The sequence below is a fragment of the Theobroma cacao genome, chromosome 2 (genome assembly GCF_053813885.1).
Source record: "Theobroma cacao isolate CCN51 chromosome 2, ASM5381388v1, whole genome shotgun sequence".
NCBI lineage: Eukaryota > Viridiplantae > Streptophyta > Magnoliopsida > Malvales > Malvaceae > Theobroma > Theobroma cacao.
This window is the reverse complement of record NC_142640.1, coordinates 34,108,669-34,131,100: the sequence shown is the minus strand read 5'-3', so window position 1 is coordinate 34,131,100 and position 22,432 is coordinate 34,108,669. Positions and strand designations below refer to the sequence as shown.

The 22,432-nt window shown below is 32.7% G+C and overlaps 1 protein-coding gene across 7 annotated transcripts; it reads left to right on the top strand.

The window, feature by feature from the left end:
• Nucleotides 1–6,828: 6,828 nt before the first annotated feature.
• On the top strand, nt 6,829–22,320 carry LOC18609192 (Metallo-hydrolase/oxidoreductase superfamily protein). Of its 7 annotated transcripts, none has more exons than XM_007044208.3 (12): nt 6,829–7,272; nt 7,368–7,515; nt 7,961–8,115; nt 9,050–9,232; nt 10,029–10,104; nt 10,851–10,928; nt 11,287–11,372; nt 16,928–17,001; nt 18,621–18,666; nt 19,244–19,353; nt 19,718–19,892; nt 21,927–22,320. In XM_007044208.3, exons 1-12 carry the CDS (start codon nt 7,012–7,014, stop codon nt 22,074–22,076), a joined length of 1,542 nt encoding a protein of 513 aa, XP_007044270.3. In that variant the 5' UTR covers nt 6,829–7,011; the 3' UTR covers nt 22,077–22,320. The 7 variants fall into 7 exon arrangements, with proteins under 7 accessions (XP_007044270.3, XP_017971341.1, XP_017971340.1 ...); XM_018115852.2 differs by having other exon boundaries at nt 6,830–7,272; nt 22,045–22,320; XM_018115851.2 differs by having other exon boundaries at nt 6,830–7,272; nt 22,025–22,320.
• The last annotated feature ends 112 nt before the right edge of the window (nt 22,321–22,432 follow it).

Here is a 22,432-nt window from a genome sequence, read left to right as displayed (position 1 = left end):
TGAGGTGTGGGAGTGCACATGAGGATATCAGCTATGTGCGGTGTGGGAGTGCACATGAGCTGAGTTGAGGATGGTGGTTGTATGCGTTGAGCCATGTTCACTAGTGTGGGAATGATCTTGATATATTTGATGAATGTTTGAAAATATATATATATATATATACAAAATGTATACATGAATTCTTACACGCTTGTGTACTTGCCCTGTAGAGCAGGGATGTTTAGAAAATGAAATGTGATTGCATTGATTATTGAAAGTTGAATTTCCTAAGCGTTTTAAAACGAGTTAAAGCGTCAACATGGTATCGAGCTGTTTATGATATACAAATTGCATGGTTTTAAAACGAGTGCATCATGTTTTCGAAAACCTTCAGTATCGTTTGCTTGTTCCCTTCCTATGTTCACTCACTGAGTTTATACTCATTCTTTTCAATTTCATGTTTTAGTTTTTAGGTTCGAAGGTAGTTGGATCCTATGTAGAGGTGCTTCCTCTCGTTCATCATACGGTAGGTTTACCAGGACACTCCATGATAATACCCACACCAAAGCCACTCCGTTGATAGTCAAAGTCTTTTGTATGTGTATATGGTCATTTAAATGTAATTCATGAGATTTGTTGTAAACACTGTATGTTTGGTTTTCATGATAATGTCGCCACAGGTTGGCAAATGGTAATATTATTTTGTGAATGGTATATGTTCGGTTACCATGATTTATTCTTGAGAAGAAATTATTTTTGAAAACTATGAATTAAGAACTTTAGAGGTAAATGAGGGACAGAGGGTCTAATGAACAAGTTTTCATAGAAAGGCTTGCTTGGGCCCAATGAGCCATGCCTATTAGGTCCATGTGCCGGTCATGGCTAGGGATTTGGGCTGTGACAGGAACATGTCTTCTTGGTCTTCGTGCTGGTCATGGCTAGGGATCAGGTCATGACACCTAAGCTCACTTAGGTTAAACTTAATCACCTTGTTGTGCGGCCTAAGGCACTTTTCATACTAACTTGGTAACCTAAGTTAGCCTAAAAACCCATTTCTACCCATCGAATTGGAATCAACTAGATATATACAACACACACACACACAGAGAATATAAAAGTGAATGAGGCAAAGAGTGTTTATACACAAGTATACAAATATACAAGAGAAACCTCCATTTCTCTATACAAGGATTGAAGAAACCCTTTTTATAGCCACAAGAGCTCCCTTCAATGGTAGAGAGCCTTGGAGTTCAAATTGAAAAGCCCTCAACAATTACAAACAATTTTGGTACATAAGAAAGGCTCCTTAACCGTTGGAATAGTGCTTTGCCAAATATACCCCTTTTGCTAGTTATTGCATAATGCTTAGGTTCCTTACCTGGCCAATTGTTTGGCTTGGCCCACTAGCCTACTCCTAGCCTTTCTTCTTGTTGGGCAAACCCTTGCTACCTTACCAAAGCTTTTTGGGGCTTGGCAAAACTCACAAGTCACAACGAGTCGTGATGGTAGAATTTAGTAGGGTTGAGTAAAACCAAAGCAAACCAATTACCCATCCAAACCAAATACGATTTGGGTAAAATGGTTCAGTCTAATTAGTTCATTGGGTCAATTGATCCAAAATGCTTGGTCCAATTAGTTTTTTTGGTTAGTTCTCAGTTTTAAAATTTTTAGATCAATCCACCCAAAAAACCAAACTAATTTTTCTATATATTTATACATATATATAATATTTTTTATATATATTAAGAAGAATTGATGGTAAACTTAATTAATAATATATAATAAATTAGTTTATTATATGTACGTATACAAATCATAATCATAACAATTTAATTTTAGTTATATATTTATTTATAAATCTGTGTTAATATGCAATTATTAGTTATATAGTTTAAATGATATAACTTATATGTTAATATTATAATATATGATAATAAATATCCTACATATTAATATGCTATAATTATTACATCTTAGTAATGGTTTGCAATATAAACTGTTATGAATGTATATATAATTGTATAAATATTACGTATATTTAATTTATATATAAGCATTATTATAAGTTATAATAAACTTTATTTATATGATTATACTTAATAATCTTATTAATTATCACCTTAGTTTTTATAACATATTCTGTATAATTAGGTATTATTTATACAAACTTTGATATAATACATTATAACATATAAGTTGTGTCATTAATTTCATATATAAATAATAAAGTAATATATTATACATATATATTTATTTAATTTATACATAAGCATTATTGTAACTTATAATAGACTTTATTTATATGATTACACTTAATAATTTTATTAGTTATCGCCTTAATTTTTATAGCATATTATTTATAATTAGTTATTATTTTTTCAAACTTTGATGTAAAAATTAAAATATTATAACATATAAGTTGTGTCATTAATTTCATATAAATAATAAAGTAATATCTTATATATACATATATTTAATTTATATATAATTTGTATATTTTATAATTATGGATAAAGTTTATAAGTTTTAGTATTATAATTTGTAAAAAAAATGATAAAATTTTGGTTAATTAGTCCAAAACCAAACTGACCAAACCAATTTTATGTTTGGTCGATTTTGGTCGATTTTCAACAAATGTTTAGTCATTTAATCTTTAGATATGACAGACCAAATCACTTAATTCACTCATTCACTCACCCCTAGAATATAGCTATTCCATGAGTGGGGCGAAAGTCTTACTTGATTTAGAGCATTAACTTTTAGCTCTTAAAAGCCCATTTTCATCTTTTGTAAAAATTAAAAGCTATCTTTTTAAGAGCTATTTTTAAAAAAAAATCACTCAATCCTATTGGTGCATTTTGCTTTCTAGAGTAGACATGTAGTTCTTGAAGTTGGGCCGAACATGCGTTTAAGAGCTACTTGATTTTTGGTTCAATTTGTTCGCATACTTACAAGGGTGAGCATTTAGCTAATTTGATTTTAAAATTTTGAAAATTAAATTAATGGAATTCTCATAAAAAAATAATTGAAATTGATAAAATTATAATAAAAAAATTGAAATAACCAAAACCGACTTATCTCAATTGGTTCCATTGATTATAACACTTTTTCAACAATTTTCAGCAACTTTTTCAACAATAAATTTCAAGAAAAAGATAAGTAAAATTATTCATCTTCGCATTTTAATCAACATAAATTCAACCCACAAAGGTAGTTCAAAATGCAAATCGGAAAAAGTATTCCTCTTGGTGGGAAGTCAAATGCTAGTGCAGTGGTGTGCTTGTGGTTGTTAGCTACGGTTGCAAGAGACGAGAAGAAATAGAGGAAGTAGCTGTTGGGCACAAATATTTGGGGATTAGGGTTTTTTTATATAATGTTCAAAAAAACTTTTGAAGTATTTCAATAGAATTTAAATAAATATTTATATTTTAGTACATTTAATCAAGTTTTGTATTTTTATTTTAGATCAAATAAGCTTTTATAATTAATAATTGATTAATTATTATTAGTCAAAATACTATTTATTATTTTTTGGTCGCGTGGCACTGAAGTGGAGGGTAAAAAGTTTTCTTTTGAAAGGTTGGAGTGTGACAAATACCACATAATTATGTCATCATGCTAGATAAGCATATCATGTCATCATTCATTATGACATGTCAGTATATCTATCAGCAACATGTGGCATAAAAATCATAAGTAACATTTTGATTAAGTTAACAATTAGTTATAAAAGCTTATTTGGCTTAAAATAAAAAGATATAAATACTTATTTGGCTTAAAATTAAAATCTATGGGTTTGATTGAATACAAAAAAAAAAGAACTTATTTGAATTTTTAGAATAGTTTAGGAGTTTCTTTAGATATTTTTTGCTTTTTTTAGTATGGAAGGGGATTTTTTGGGGGTATTGAGATTTATTTTAAAAATATTAATAACATCTTGATATAATGATATTTTAAAATATATTATTAATGATCAGTTTGATTGTAAATTTTAAACACAGTAAATCGATTGAATAGTCAAATAAATTGTCCCTTTAAACTGATTAATATTGAGATAAAAAAAAATCAACCTAAATTAACCTAATTCAATCTATTTCAATCAATTATTTCGATTTGAACTGATAATACTCACTCTTACGTTATTTTTAAACATCCGTACTTTTACTGTGTATAACACATCACGAAGTTCTTGTTTGATAGATTGAACAACCTAACTATTCCAAATTATTTATTTGAATAAACAAAAGAGATAACATATCATATCAGTATTCAATAGAAAAAAAAATTCTTTTTCTCAAACTTTTCCTTTTGAAATACATAAAAATGAAAAAGTGAAATAAATGAATTTATCCTTTCTCAAATGCAATGGGGTTCTTTTTTTTTTTTTTTTCTATCTAAAAAGCTTTTGTCTCTTATTACATGAATATGTGGTATACATTTAACATTTAAGTTCTGCTCGTAAAGTTTAAAATCTGGCTAGAGTATATCCATAGGATAATTCGTTTTGAAAGCAGGTCATAAGAAGTGGATGAGTATGCATGATTAAAATAGAAAAAAAAAAATGGATGTGTCATGCTTATGTTTGGCACACTTTGATTGATAAAATATTTAGGAAGCAATAATTATGGATAACCCACCAAGATGAAAGTTGCCACTAACTTACATGGTTCACAAGATGGAAATGGGTGCATCATTTCCACACCTTTTCGTTTGTTTTTGTAAAGCCACTTCCTCAAGTTGATAATTTTTTATAGAAGTATACTGATCTTTGGATACATTATTAGCAGAGGGAATCTAGTGTACTTGGCAGGTAACTGTTTGAAAGTTTGATTTTGCTGTATAGATTAAATGTTTACCAACAAAGTAAAAGAAAATACTTGAAACTTCAGGGATTAATTAAAATTGGGTAACAGTAGGAGGATTGAACTTAGACACATATGCAAGGAAAGTATAACCACTTGCTAGTTCAAACTTATACTACATCATTTGTAATGAAGAAGACATTGTCTGTATGGATAAGTTGTACGTACTACAAGCTAAATCAATTTGATTATGTTGGAGTGATATTGTTATTTTACGATACGATTACGATTACCATATTATTAATTCGATTCTCTTTTAAATCACCGAAAATTTTGTATATATATTTTATTAGTCTCTTTGTAAAACACATAATTTAGAATACAAGATTTTTCTTTTTGTAACATGATATTAAAACTACCAGACGTTGGCAACCCTGTTTCATGTACCCCATGTGCCAACAACGCCTATCTCACGCATTAGTTGCCCTTGCATTGATGTCTTCTGCCACCACAACTTATTTGACATGTTAATTGCCATGTGCTTTATGACATCATTCTACGACATGTTCTGCCACATATTCCGTCACCTATTTTGTCATATAATCTGCAAAGTGTTCTGTCACATTTACACTTCTATAAGATCATTACTTTTGCTAATTTTGACTTCTTGATTTTAATTTTGATTTCTATTTTGTTAATTTTGATTGTAAGATAGAGAAATCTGAAATTTTCAAACCAATTGCAATTGTTTTGATGAAAGCAACTACAATTTGTAGATCTAAGGTATGAGAAGCTTTTTGATTAGACGCAAACATCGGCCTTACGTCACCGGGGATTGTTGTTCAGTCACTAATAAGTTTCAAAACTTAATCTTCAAACTCAAGTTAACATTTACCAAATCACTTTAAATTTGAGAAACGGGTGTTAATATAATTATATAATTATAAGCTAAATCAATGTAATTATGTTAGAGCGATATTGTTAAATTGCAATATAATTATGATATTGTTGGATTACAATTATCATATTATTAACTTGATTCTTTGTTTTAGAATACAATATTTCTTTTTTCGTAATAGTTATGTATGTTGTTATCTTATGAAAAGTTTTACAAAATCAAATGTGAAAGATACATATAAAGTTAGAGTACTAAAATGAATAAGAAAATATTAAGTGTGGAAGAAAGTCAACTATTTTTATTCAAAATTGTACACCACGTTCTTTTCGTAGAAACAAAATCATTAAGTATAGATCATAAGTCAAACATTTCAACGGTTTATTCATCAACATAAACAACAAGATTATTTGTTGCAAAATATTATTTTAACACATTTTACCACTAAAAAGCTACTTTATTGATTGAGTAGAGAGTAAAACAATCAATATAAGACAGATCAATTTATCAACTAGAAAATACATCTTTGGCATCTGCCTTTCTACTAATTTTTAACTTAGTCATACTTCACAGGTAAACCTGAAAAAATTAATAATTAAAAAAAGAAACATAAAAGAATTATTAATTTCGAATATTTATGCAATTTTGTAATTATATAAAGCAATTATTAGTTGAGAAAGGATCTCTATGACACAATGCATATTTTCCTCTTTTAACTTACAATTAGTTTTGATTGATGTTTGATTTATTTATAGATCTCAAAATTTATTTTTATTAAACTAAATTTGTTTGATTATTGGATATAATAATCACATTGATATTACACTATGTTTTATATTAAATTTTTTTATCAATTTTGATTATAAAAAATACAAAATTTTATTTTAAAATATCAACGTATGAACTCATTTACGTGCAAGGTAAGAAGTGATTGGTATAAAGGAATAGAGTAGATTAGAGAGAGGAGTTAAGGTACAATGTGGAAGTGGAGGCTTGGGCGTGGGCTTAGAAAGCCTCTGGCGTACGACAGTTGCGTGTATGTTCGTGGATTGGGCCAAAGACCCACAGTCGGCCATTCGCCTAACGGTAAGCCAACGGCCATCAACCAACCCCGGGCTGTCTCAGTTTCAGTCGGACTGATCAAAGAGCAACTCCCAACTCCCATCCTACCATTAATTCTTGACCACATCTTAACCCCTAGACCCTAACACTAACTCTAACCACCCCTCACTCCCATTTTACCTATGTCTTTACACTCCTCTTTTGTCTTCCATTGACATCTAACAACCCCTCACTTTGAACTCTCAGTTCTCAACCAAACCAAGACCCAGAGAAATGGCTACTCATAACCTTGCTGTTATCCTCGAAAACCCATTCAACGACTCCCAGTTCCTCCTCCTTAAGCAAACTCCTCCGCCTAAATTCGGCGAAGACGAGTACGATTCTTATGTGGATTCTCATCTCTGGGACTTACCTTCCACGCTTCTCAACCTCCAAGAAAACGCATCCCACCCCGGGATCTTAATACAAGGCGAAGAATCCTTCTCTGACAAGATTGATATGACAAAATTTGATGTCGAATTGGGTCTTAATCGGGTAATTTTGAATCCAAATTTCACCCTTTTTTTTTTCTTAGTGAAATCAATATTTTCATTTTGGATGTTCTAATTGTGGTTAACTAATTTTTTTAGGTGTTGGAGCAAGTGGGGTTTAAGGTGAGTGATGTAGGGGAGTGGAGTTTGTTTAAGTATGTGGAGGAAGCCGAGTTTGGACCTGGTTTTCCAGTTAACACTGTGTTTGTTATGGGACAATTGTTGGATGGAAACCAAAGTTGTCAAGGTTTGTTTACATTACTGGTGCTTAAAGCTTTAATATTATTGGTTTAATCTTTTATAGACTGTTTGTAACTTGTAAAATTTTCATGCTGATTGTAAGAAATTCATATAAGAGAAAGAGTTTGCTGAAAACATAAAGTTAAGATTTTGAATTCTTAGATTAGACTGACCTACAAAGGGGGTTCAGATGCAGTTATAAAAGCATTGTTTTGGTTTTTAGCTGTCTTTCTAATGCATTATAAGTAGGGAGTTTGTTAAAGCTGTAAACTTGATCAATTTAGGGGACACCAAAAGAGGGAAGGTTTTATTTTCCATGGTTACCCAGAAGTTGATTGAAATATTATTGCTGACATCCATTGGTTTTGTTTTTTTTATTCTGTCACCAGGATATGCTGTCTTTTATAAAGCACAAGCAACTGATTGTTAGAAATATTCCATTACTTGTTCAGGGCTATGTAAGTGGATGTCTACTGAAAGCTGTCTTAGTTTGCTTCTGGAGGTGAAACCATGTAATGATCGTCTAGGGCCTTTGGTAGTTGTTGGTCTTATAAATGACTCATTACGTTCTGTGGCACGGAAATTACCACCCGCCTTGCGTTATCAGGTTATCTGTCTTTTAAGTGATTGTGATCTATCAATTCATGCTGCATTAAGTTATAAGCTCGTAAGTAGTCTAGACATGAATAATTTGAGGGTGTTTATGACCTAATTTTATGAAATTATAACTTCTAGGGGCATTAGATTGATTCTTAATTCCCCAATATTAAAAATCCATATCTTTCTTTTCATACTCTGATAAAGTTTGCTCCAGCAAGGCAAGTTTCTGGCATAGATGATCCATATGTTCTTCTCACTCTTTCAAAGTGAAAAAATGAATATGAGAAGTGTAGTGCCTACTTCTAACATAATGAAGATTCACTTGACAAATACTTTTTTTCTTTTAAGTGTTACTTCTAGGATGCAGATTTATGTAGCCTTTGATACCTGGTTGCTTACAAGAATTTTTCTGGAAGTTTACTCTACCAGATTGCCTTTTAGTGCACTTATTTTCGCAGTTATCAATTTAAAATATATACTTAAAAGCTACAAATATGAAGCATATGAAGTTGATGTTTAACCACTAGTGTGCTGGCATAGAACTGTAAGTAAAAGTGTAGGACTATGGAGTTATCTATTCTCTGTTATGTACATCAATCATACCTAAGTTAATAGCAATATGATATTTTTCATCTGTGTGTGTACTTTTTGGGTTGTCCTTTTTGAGAATATATTTCTTAATTATATGAGATGTATGCTTAATATTTTCTGAATTTTAATGGAAGGATTTCTTTATGAATGTAAAGGCTGTCACCCTCATTTGTTATGACAGCTTACATTAAGTCTCCATAAGTATATATGTGTTCATAGACTTGGCTCAAGATTGTCTATCTTATGTTACTGAGGAAAAAAGGATTGATATTTTTAAATTCAGTGATTATTTGAATTCAGAATTTAACCTTAAGATGTTGTTATGAACTGAGATTTATTCTTATTTTCAGGAGTATCCTCCTGGTGTCATACTTGTACCAATGCAAAGCAGGACTGCAAAGCCCTTCCATACAACAAACTTGGTCATATTTGCACCTGAAAATGTTTCAGATACCTCTGGAGATTATAGCTTTGTTGCTTATGGAGATGCATTAATAGTGGATCCAGGATGCCGACATGAGTACCATGAAGAGGTATGAAATACCTGTTTGTTACCTTTGGTCTTGCCCCATTTTGTAAGAAAAACTATTTTCAATCTGAGCTACCATTTGCTATGTCATTGGTTAATCTTTGAAGTATATTGTCCAAGTTAACCCCTCACTTCCTTCAAAAATGAAAAGGCATCCTTTTCCATGAATTATTCATGGATGTCATTTATGAAAATTTGAACAGGCTTCTTAGCTAAATTTTCTAAATTATCTCTCAACAAAAGCAAAAGGTTCTAAGCATGCTTGTAGTTTCTTTGAAATTTATGAGATGTCATTCAAACTGCTCTTTCAGTTTAAAATGGAAGTTATTTTCCTGTAGCAACTCTAGTGTGATTAAATAATGTTCATTTTCCTAGTTTGATCACGTGAGGGGAAAATTTGTTCTTTGCATAATTGGAGACATAGCTTTTTCAGATAGGATTGGAATATTTCTAGACAAATTCCATTTTTCTCTTTTATCAAAACAAATTAGATGGTAGATACTTGAGTATAAAGAGAAAGGAAAATAGCCTTCTCAGGCTGTAAATTTCTGTTTGGCTTAGTAGCTAGTCCATGCGAATAGAAAATGGTTAACTTGTATTTACACCTTAATAAATATGCTTTTGTGTTTAATTGTCATCTAGCTATGTGCGCATTTAGTACAGTTGACCTCTATCTGCCTTATTCAATGGCTGTAGTGTTAGTCCAACAACAGAGGTAGGCTTAGATATTCATAGTTGTCATTTTGACATGTTTTACTTATAACTAAACTTATGTTAACATTATTGCTTTGCTTGACCAGCTCAAGAAAATTGTCACCTGCTTGCCCAAAAAGTTAATTGTGCTTGTTACTCATCACCACTGTGATCATGTTGAAGGTGAGCTTTCAGAAAATACTTCAAACTGATACTTTGCAAGTTGTGCATTATTAAGCATTCTCCATCTTTCTAATTACTTGATTTATTCAGCTTTGGTTTGTTGCAAGTCACTTATATGAATTATAAAAGAAAGGAAAATATTTACCATTAATAAAAGAAAATATGAAGTAGATACTGGTATTCCTTAAATTCTTTGTTCATGTTCTTGTCATCAATTTCACACTATATGTTTCACCATTTGACCCACACATGGGCTTCAAATTGATAAAAGTTTGCTTGTTAGTCTTTAATAGCTTTATCCACTTAATAGGATTGAGGAATGATGTGAATGAACAAGATGCATTATTTGTGCTTTTTCACAGAACGAAGCATCTGTTCTCTGAAGTACAAAAACTTTAAATATTTTCTCAGAGATGACTACAAGGTTAATGAATTATTTCCATGATGAGGAAAATGAAGTTGTTACCTCTGCTATTTTATTGATTATAGGTGCCTCTTACTCTTAATGCAATGATATGTACGCTGTACCATATCAAAGTTCAATGGTATTTACAAATGTTATATAATCAATTGAGGTTATTTATTGACGTTTCCTTTTAAAATAAGATTATTTCTTGCAAAATAACATGCTCTCCAGTTGTATATCTAGAACTTGAAGTTCTTTTTGCGATACATGATATAGGTCTACTGGCTTTTCTGTCATGGAGAAGCTCTTTACTGGATATACTGTTCTATGTTTATTTCAGGTCTTTCTATTATCCAAAAATGCAATCCTGATGCAACACTGCTAGCACATGAAAATACCATGCGTCGCATTGGAAAAAGTAAGATTGTTCAGAATGAAAATTGTGTTTATCTTTGAGTTCTTATCATTTTGTCATTTTGTTTCGATAACCTAATTGGTAACCACACTACTTCAAAAAGGAGATCCTAAGTCTGAATCCACTTTCCCCTAACTATTATAGAAAACAAAAGGTCATTGAACATGGTTTTCTTTCTTTAATGTGGGAGGCATGTCAAAAGGTAAATACCACATCCAAGCTGATGGTTCATGGAATAATTATAACGAGTATACATGCTATTTAAAGAATTTGTTCTCCATATAATGATTTTAATCATAATCTTGACCTACATCATGATTCCCCATCAAATCATGGTTTAGTTGTGCTTATACAATGACAGGCGACTGGTCTCTTGGCTATACCTCGGTTTCTGGAGACGAAGACATTTGGGTTGGTGGTCAAAGATTGACCGTAATTTTCTCTCCGGTATTTCTCATTTCACTTTGATCTTCTTCAAATTTGTTCATTTTTTTTAATTATTTTATTTTATTTTTTATCAAATGGCTTGGTTGCACTTCTGACACTATAGTGTTGATTGATCCTACCACAACACATGTCCAAGTGCTATAGCAAAGCAAAAGCAACATACTAACTACTCTCTGAACATATAAAAGAAGTTATATCACAATGACAACAAGATAGAAAAAGAAAACTGTATTTTGAATGTTGTTTCCATAGTAATTTTCTTGAAAACTACGTTAAAATTTGGAGTTGTCATACTTATCCCATGTTGTTTGAGTCAAAATTTGAATGAAATATAAGAACAATGTGATGTAGCCGAAAGGTTTAGAGCAATTAGAACTCAACAATTAGGGCTAGAATAGGGTTGATTGTGTTGGAACAATAAAAAGATAATTGGGTTTTCAAAAAAAGCTCTTGAATAAATATTCAAAATAACAAAAGATGATAATAATAATCTTCTACCTAAGATACTTATTTATAATTGTTAAGATAAATCCTAATCAAATAGTAATTCTAATCCTAAATAAAGACTTAAAGTACTAAAATTCTAATAAAGATAGGAAAAAGAATCTCAAACTAAATAAATAAAATAAAATCCTAAACTAACTAAAATACTAAATAAATTTTCATATGCGCCTGCATCAGTCCCCTCGGGTTAAAAAAGACTCGACTCCGACGAGTAGGCCTTGACATACTCCTTATAGATGTCGGGATCCACTCGTTTCAATTCTTCTTCTGCAATCTAAGTGCTTTCATTAGCAGGTTTACCAAGCCATTTCACTAAAAATCGTCTATACGGGTTCCCTCGTCTAGTTCGAACCTCTTTTACATCTAGTACATCCTCAATAACTTCAACCTTATCAATTAGAAGGTGCTGAATTTGAGCGTCTATGGTAGATGCAGTTCCATCACATCCATCAAATGGATACAAGTCCAAAACATTGAAAATAGGACTGATTTGTAACTCAGGTGGTAACTCAATTAAATAGGCATTTGAACTGATTTTCTTTAGCACCTTACAAGGTCCAAACTTTCTAGACTTGAGTTTGTGATAAGTACCCTTAGGAAATGTGCCATTTTTGAAAACCGATCCACCACCACAAAGATAGAATCAAATCCTTTTGCTGTCTTTGGAAGTCCCAAAACAAAATCCATACTCAAATGAATCCAAGGTGCATCTGGCTCAGGTAAAGGAACATATAAACTAGTGTTTTGAGCACTGCCTTTACCAAATAAACAAGCTGGACATCTTTTCACCAACCTCTCCACATCTCGGCGCATTTTTGGCCAATAATAACGATCAGCCACCATTGCCAAAGTCTTTTCTCTGTCAAAATGTCCTCATAAACCATTCCCATGAAGTTCTCTATGATTTGCTCCCTTAAAGATCCTTCTGGAATGCACAACTGGTTACCTTTGAATAAATAATCTTTGTGCAACCTATAAGGTAAATTTTCAGCTTGTAATGAACCCTGCAAATCAGCTATTATCTTGCTGAAATAAGAATCAGAACTATACTGATTTTTAAGTTCTTCAAATCCTGTGACTTGAGTGCTCATAACTGATAACATTTTACATCGCCTACTCAAAGCATCAGCCACAGTATTAGACTGCCCAGATTTATATTTTAAAGAGAAATTAAATTCATTGAGAAAAGAACTCCACTTAGCATGTTGATTACTAAGCTTTTTCTGCGAATGCAAATACCTTAAAGCTTGATGGTCAGAATAAACAGCAAACTCACGATAAGTCAAGTAGTGCTGCCAATGACGAATGACCCTTACCAAAGCATAAAACTCTAAGTCATAAGTTGAATAACGTCGTCTAGAGTCTGTCAACTTTCACTAAAAAACTCTATAGGCCTTCCATCTTGACTAAGAACTGCTCCAATTCCTACATGTGAAGCATCACACTCAACAACAAATAACTTCTCAAAATCTGGTAGTGCGAGAACTGGGGCTTCAGTCATCAAAGCTTTCACTCTTTTAAAGGTTTTTTGTGCAGAATGTGACCATTCAAATCCATCTTTCTTCAAAGATTCAGTTATAGGACTCATAATAGAACTAAAATTTCAAATGAATCTCCTATAAAAAGATGCCAAACCATGAAAACTCCTTACTTCTTTGATAGATGTAGGTGCTGGCCACTCTAAAATTGCACGAATCTTCTCTGGATCTGGTTTCAAACCCTCTGCAGACACAATGAAACCAAGAAATACCACTTCTGGTTGCATAAAACTGCACTTTTTCAAGTTTATATAAAGTTGCTCCTTTTGAAGTACTTCTAAAACTTGTCGTAAATGTTTTAAGTGCTTTTCCTTAGTGTGGCTATAGATCAAAATATCATCAAAGTAAACCACCATAAATGAATTCAAGAAGGGCTTGAGTACCTCTGCCATGACTCATGAATGTGCTTGGTACATTTGAAAGGCCAAATGGCATCACCAACCATTCAAATAATCCATCCGGAGTTTTGAAAGCTGTTTTCCATTCATCTCCATCCCTCATTCTAATTTGATGGTATCCGCTCTTCAAATCGATATTTGAAAACACTCTTGAACCAACTAATTGATCAAGCATCTCATCTAATCGAGTAATGGGAAAACGATACTTGATTGTAATTTTATTTATGGCATGGCTGTCCACACACATCCTCCATGAACCATCTTTCTTAGGAGCTAACAAAGCTGGGCAAGCACAAGGACTTTTACTTTCACGCACTAGACCTTTCTCCAACAACTCCTCAACTTGTCTTTGTACCTCAGCTCGCTGCATAGGTGGCATTCTATATGCTGGCAGATTTGGTAATGCTGCTCCTGGTACCAAATCAATTGCATGTTAGATGCTTCGTAAAGGTGGTAGACTTTTCGGCAAATCCTCATTGAACAATACTCCAAACTCCTTCAATAACTGCTGAATTTCTGTTGGATATTGAGGAGATTTACCCATCTGATCACTTTTTAAATGCTTAGTTACCAAAGCATACATAATACCCATCTCACTACCTTCAGCTTCAAAATTTTCAGCAGATAAATACCCAGTGATCTTGCTGATCTTGCTGTTTGCTGATTTCTTAGTCTCTTCTTTAAGAGGATATAAAGTGTACCTCTTGTTATCCTTGTAGAAAGAATAGGTATTTGGCTTCGTCTTATGAACCATATTGTGATCATACAACCAAGGTCTACCCACAAGAATATGACCAACATCCATTGGCACAACATCACATAGGGCCTCATCATCCAAGTTATCTCCCATAGTAAATTTCACCAAACATTGAGTAGTTACTGGTACTTCGTGTCCCTTCTTTAGCCACCCAATCTTGTAAGGATAAGGATGTTTGTTTGTAGGAAGCTTTAATTTGTTCACTGCCTCTTTTGAAATAATATTTTCCATGCTTCCTCCATCAATGACAAGATCACACACTTTGCCTTCACAAACAACTCGTGTGCGAAAAATATTTCGCCTCTTCCAATCTTCTGCTTCCTCATTTACTGTTGTTGTCATTACTCTTCGTACCACTAATGACTCACCTTGTGCAGGATAAACATCGATTTCCTCTACCTCCTCCTCATACTCATCATAAACAGGTTCTAACTCTTCCCCTAATTCTGCTAAGTTCACCCTTCGTTGTGGGCAAGCAAAAGAAGTGTGCCCCTTTTCCCCACAAGTAAAACATCAAATATGGGAATTGCTGCCTCCTTTATTTGTAGAAGAACTAGAACTGTTTTGTCCTCCATAAGGCATTAGACCCTAGCCTTTATCATTCTTTTCAACATTGGTTGTACCTCTATTAGTTTTATTGATTGTGGCAGCCCCTCGATAATTTTGTTGGGATGTTGGATAATCTCATTTTGCTTCAGAATTATTTTGCCAATGGGTGCCATATAAGGGCTTTCTAGCACCATAGCGTAAAACCCGTTTTTCTGCTGATAGAGCATATTGACGAGCATCTTCAATGTTATATAAATGAACTACTCCCATCTCGTCTCTAATAGAATGATTTAAACCAGCAAGATAACGAGAAGTAATTTGTTCGTTACTCTCATCTAATCCAACCCGAATTGATAAGTTATTGGATTTCGATGTATACTCCTCAACGGTCATGTTATTTTGCTTCAAACAATGAAACTTTTCATATAATTCCATAGTATAATCAGCAGGTAAAAATTGCTTTCGTAATTTGCTTTTCATGTGCTCCCAAGTGCTGATTTTAAGCTAACCTTGTCGTGCATGTTGCTCTTCAACTCTCTTCCACCATTGAAGTGCAGTACCCTTTAATTTCAACGTTACAAATAACACTTTCCGATTTTCTGCCCTGGGTTTCCATTCAAAGTAATTTTCTAAATTAGCTTCCCAATCCAAATATTCTTCCGCATGTAATTTTTCATGAAAATCAGTTACTTCGATCCTGATTCTTCCACCGTTTAAATCAAGAGCATGTAATAACCGGCCCTCCAATCCAACTCTTGCCTTTTGATTTGCGGGTCCATCTTCATGAAAGGGGTTCTCATTCTCAAATTCATCATCATCCTCGAGATCGTGAATCTCAAGGGGGCTGTGGTCACCTTCCGGATTCTCTATTCGGGCTTCCACTAGTTCCTGACGCTGCAAGGCTTGCAGAGCCCGGGTCAAGTCATCAATCATTCTCTGCATCTCTGCCAACTCAGCTTGTTGGGGCTGATTGCCTCTACCTCGACCTCTGGCTCGACCAACCATAATCTCCTTACTCAAATCCTTATAGGATAGTAAGATCGTTTGCTCTGATACCACTTGATGTAGCCGAAAGGTTTAGGGCAATTAGAACTCAACAATTAGAGCTATAATAGGGTTGATTGTGTTGGAACAATAAAAAGATAATTGGGTTTTCAAAAAAATCTCTTGAATAAATATTCAAAATAACAAAAGATGATAATAATAATCTTCTACCTAAGATACTTATTTATAATAGTTAAGATAAATCCTAATCAAATAGTAATTCTAATCCTAAATAAAGACTTAAAGTACTAAAATTCTAATAAAGATAGGAAAAAGAATCTCAAACTAAATAAATAAAATAAAATCCTAAACTAACTAAAATACTAAATAAATTTTCATATGTGCCTGCATCACAATGTCATTGATCTCCCTATGTTGAGTGGAGTCTATGGTTAGAACTTAGAATAATAAGCTTGTTTGGTCAATACTATGTTACGGAGGTTTCTCTCATGAGAATTAGCATGGCTGAGTTGCAGTTTCTTGTTGACTATTTCGAGATTGTAGAGGTGAATATTAATTAATATGGTATTTGCAAAAGAATATAATTAGCATTCTTGATTATAGGTGCATTAATTTGCTAGTGTCTGTGGATATGTCCCCATCGCGAAATGACTAAATGTTCACCTAAAAATGTAATGAACATTTCTGAAGCCCTTCTTGTTTTAGGGGCTTGTGATCACTCTTGTGTTCTATCTTTTATATGAAATTTGGATATGCAACCTGCTCTTTTATCTGGATCTGAGAAAAGCATTCTTCTTAATTCAGGGACATACAGATGGCCACGTGGCGCTGCTTGATGTTAGTACTAACTCATTAATTGTGGGTGATCATTGTGTGGGGTAAGATTTTTTTTAAAATTGTTGTGTAATAGCATTCTACAAATAAGGGAAGCTAAAAAAATGCTATTTTGGTGCTTTCTGCATGAAGAGTAAGATTTACATAATTCTACTGTTTGTGTTTGGATAAGCACATTAGTGAGGTGAGTGTTTGGATATGTTTGCTTTGTGGAAAAAAAGGTAGATGTTATTGTTGATAAAATTGAGGTATTTTTTTGATAAAATTGAAACTCAACATTGAAAAATAAGTTTTGAATGCTAAATATGTGCTGTAACAACTGTTTGGTACACTCTTGAAATTTAAAAGATAAATATAATTAAACTGTTTATTAATACCAAATGCTGAATTCTAAAATTTATATAATTTATATTTTTAACCTTATAGTTATCATATCCTACACTATTATATAATATACAATCCTAGATTAATTTGTTTTGAATCAAACCTTAAAATGGTTTCGGGATTATTGCTTTCTCTTGGTTAATATATTTTTCTTTACTATAAAAACTAGAGACAGAAAAAATACTTTAAGAAAACTTCTTATTTTGAATACTATCCATTCCTATATTTAATTCAATGAATCAAATTGATTAATCAAAAGAAATTTAAAAGCATATCTCATTGTTCTATCAAAATTATATATAGTTGGAAGTTTTACTTGTGAGAATTTTATTTTTGTACATGAGGGGGCTCATTGGGCCCTTAGGCTATATGCCTACACCTTTTCCCATTCCATAGACTCCACTCCCTAGCTAAAGTTTGAACCTAAGGCCTTCAAGTTGAAAGTCCTGAAGTTCTAACCATCGGGGTGTTGCAATGAGGATTGAATTATGAGATTATTAATATTGTTGTATAAACACCATAAAGCACATGAAAATGCTAAAGAAAAAAAAACCAACAAAAGAAACAGATAGAAAGACCTTATTTTAGTGGCTGTTGAAGTGTGGATGATATATGCTGTAGTAGATGTTGACAATGTTTTGCAAAAAGGTGGTCTGTTAGAGCCATCTTAAGAGAAAAAAATTCTACATTCGCGAATAAGTAGGCCCTTAGTTACTTAATTCTTCCGATACTTATTTAACTTAATAAACTTTCTATTAAGTGGCTCCACAATGAGTGACCAAACTGAATATTAAGAATTTCAATTTTCATCACTTCACGAAATGGGAAGAGAGGGGGTAAATACTGGTAGGAAACAGTTGCAGAGAAGGCCTTTAAGGACTTTAATTTTTTCATAAATGACTATTACTTTTTCTTTCGATTTATCGGAAATTTAATCTTGGTTAATGAACAGAGCAATTCCATCAGGCTGGATGGCAACTCTATGCTGTTGGGTGTGTTACTTGTGTACGTCCAATGAATCCTAGATAATTTGTTAGCTATCTTTTGAGACTGGTCTGAAGCTTTCAGTGGCTTTTAGTATATGAAAATGTATGGCTCATTACAATCATATTGCTCTTCTACAATGGGTTGCAGAAGTTTGTGTGAATATATTTGGAAGCTGAACCCATCTAAAATGACTTGATTCTGAAGCTAAATAAATGGTCATAGCCTTTTAAGCTCTTAATTTCTATTTTCGTCATGGAACTCCCTTGTTAATACATGTATGGATTTGGTACAGTCAAGGAAGTGCTGCATTGGACATTACATCTGGTGGGAACATGACTGTAAGTGCATGTAAAAGCCCTAATACTTTTTCTTTCTTGTCTAGTATTTCAATGGCAGAATACTAATAAGATTAGTATTTTTATTTTCAGTGTTTTCTATTGATATCAGATTTTTGTTTGATTTCATTTTACTAAAGTCTAGCTAACGTTAGTTCTTCTTTAATTGGATTTGTAGTTAAATGTTATGGAGGTACATTGAGAATGCAATAGTTGCTGGGAATTTATTTTCTCAATTCATATAGTAATAAAGTTGATTGTTGGCATCTATTGCTTCTTGCAGAAATTATCGTTTGTAATGATCTTTTTCAAAAATGAGTTGGGTTTTAATTAGAAACACATTATGCATGATACAGATTTCAATTTTTTTTTTTTTGTTAAAGTAGCACTTTCAACTGACGTAACCTACAAAGTTCCTTAAACTAAAAGTCATAACTCAAAAAGTAAGGAAAAGAGAATGAAATAAATTATCAGATAATAATTTTTTTTTGATAGGCAGATAATAATTTTTTATCTTGTGCTATTACTTCAGCCTATTTGTATACACTGTTTCCCAATGAAGTTTCTTCACTTTATGCAGGAATACTTCCAAACAACTTACAAATTTATGGAGCTTTCACCACATGCTTTGATCTCGATGCATGGGAGAATCAACTTGTGGCCAAAGAACTTGCTTTGTGGATATCTTAAGTATGAAACAATCTTAGAGCTTTATCTAAATTATTTGGAAATCCATCCTGGGAATCTAGAAATTTGCGTCATAGGAATTCAGCCCAATATTAAACTATTGACAATTAGCACTTCTCATGTCTGAATTGTCTTTTCCAGTTTTTCTTTTTGTCTTGGTGATATCATCATAGGTAGTTTAGACAAAGTTATTCAATGCTGAAAACATGGCTGAAAATTAATTTGTTTTAAGCTCCTTTCTTTTGTTGTTCGACCATATATATATGAGGCCAATAATTATATATTGGCCAATTTGAATTTCTTGCATAATGAAACTGCTACAAACAACAGAAAATTATTTTCTGAATGAGAAATTCATTCTTTCCAGGAACCGCAGAAGTAGAGAGGCTCACATTTTGAAAGCCATAGAAAATGGAGCAGAAACACTGTTTGACATAGTTGCTAATGTGTATTCCGGGGTTGACCGCAGTTTTTGGATTGCTGCTGCATCAAATGTCAGGCTACATGTGGATCATCTGGCCCAGCAAAAGAAGTTACCGAAGGTAAACATTGCCCTGTTTTAGGATAAAATTTTTTTCCCAGGCTTATATTCAATGCATATTTTCATACAACTGCACCATCTCAGTTGGTAGTCCTCTTTTTCCTCATATATGGCATGTAGGCATAAAGTTTCTTTGTTCCTTTTTTTTTTTTAATTTTCTTTGGTTATTAATGTTGTATAAAATCAAATCACATAACTGAATTGGGTTCATATGGATTAGAAAAATGTTAAATCAATTATACATTTTAGACATAGCTTGATGGAGGTCTTAAGTAATACATGAATCTCCAGAATGCTTTCTGCTGAATTACTGGTGGACATGTCATTGTTTTTCAGAGGTTCCATCTGAAATTGCTACTTTCACAATGGTGTTTTCTGGAATCTTGACACCAAGAGCAAATAGTTGAAAATATTATAAAGCATGCTTTGAAATGATTATTTGCCCCTGTTAATTAGCTCATATATTTCATGTCTAGCTGATGCAAGACCTCCTAGAAATGGTTGATGCATGATGCTGTTTTGGGAAGAGGAAAGCTAATGGATGGCTTTTGGAAACAGTTAAAAAGGGTTTTCCAAGGTGTAAACTAGGGTTTGAGGCCTCTTTATGGTCTGATCTTTTAGATTACAATAACAAATAGCCACCCCAATGAATTCTTTGAAGGGCACATGAAATCTAGGTGACTAAAATTACATTAAAGAATGCTTTAAGACAATCATATTTGAATTAGGTTTAGCACATTTAACTAAAATAGAAAATATTCAAACAAAGAAAATGCATAAAATTTTTAAATTTCCTCTAGGACAAGCTCAAAATGTTAAAATACCCCTAAATGAAATTATGCATAAGTTTACAGCTTGGTATAACTTATTAATGCTAGCCTGCCTGCCTGCTTTATTACTACATGAAATTATGCATTAGGTATGTCTGCTTTATTAGCACTAGAAGACAGCCAATAGTCACTTACATCCATGTATATTAGCATGTGTTGATTTAGTAGCTTTCTTACCCCCCCCCCCCCCCCCCCCCTTCCCCCCGAATCCAAACAATTAAAAAAAAAAACCACAAAAATCACACGTATGCATAAATAGTGTATATCTTAATGGACCCTTATGTGTGCATATGCATGCATGTTCATGATAGTATGACACTAACATTTGGATTTAAAACTAGAATTTGAAAGTCATCAGAGTATTATTGAGAGAAAATAGCTGTTACCTTTACTCTGTATCTCCTCATCAATTACTTTTACAATTTTTATATCTTGGAAATTAAAGCTGTAACTAATACCGATTTTGTAGTGCATATTTGCTTGTATGTTCTTTATGTTTTTCAAGCAAGAGTAGAGAGCTGTATATCATGATCACTCACTATGTTCTTTCCATCATTTTACCTTTGATAGTTATAATTTTAGTTCGTTATCAACATAGCTATGTATTGACCATCACGCAGATTATGTAGCTTCATATGGTTTTTTTTTTTTGTGTAGAAACAATATCATTATAGGGGAAGCTGTCATTTGTTTCTTCTATAATTTTGAAATTGCATATGCCTTGTAGTAGTCATAATTGGGTGTTTCTTGCAGATCTAAAATTGCTAGGATAAGCATTTTAGTGACTTTACATTATTGAGACAAACTGCAACCTTTACTGTGAGAATATGCAGGGCTTCTCTGTGGAAAATTTCATTGACAGTTTGGTTACATTTGAGAGCTTGGTGGGTGCTTTTGAGTGAAAATGAGGAAAGCTTATAATTGTGGACCACCCACCTACCTTCTCTGTTGGACCGTTTCCTTTTTACATGCAGCTTCTCTGATTTATATAAGCAAACAGGTCCTAAAAAGTGCAGTTTACATGCAATTATCATGTCAGATCTGAACCAGTTCCATTATCTGAGAATAGAAATTCGCTTTGTGATATTTAATTATTTTCTAGTGGGATTAAGCCATGCTCGCATTTCTTTTAATTTGGCTACGATAAAAACATTCATTATCATCCATGTGTGCTCAATTGATTCATGTAGGAATTTTCTGTTCAGAAGTTCCATAAAACTTGGGTGCCTTTCTTTCTGAGGTGGACATGTGCATATCTTAGTAGCAGGTTTATGTTTAAGTGTCTGACGCTGAAGATTTCTAGATTTCTTATTGCTGGGACAGTGGCTGGCATTGCTGTATATTTAATCAGGTAAAAGCATGCTTAGATCTGAATAAGAGAGGTAAAGGTGTGTGAAGCATGCTTGGAGCTCGTGACAGGCTCTGCCATCGCTTAAGGCATTCATCTAGTGATAATTCAAGAATAAGTATTATTTTTATACTTTCTAGCATGGAAAGGAATCGCTAAAATGGGTTGTTGGAGCAAGAATCTATGGTAGATATTGATATATTATATTGTGATGTTGATATGATAAGTTAATTGATGCTTATGACATCATATATCACCATGTGAAGAATACATGACAAGAGGAAGAAAATATCTTTCATTCTATTTCTTAGGAAACCAAATGAAGTTGATTGTTTCAGCATGATCAAAAGTATGATAGTTGTA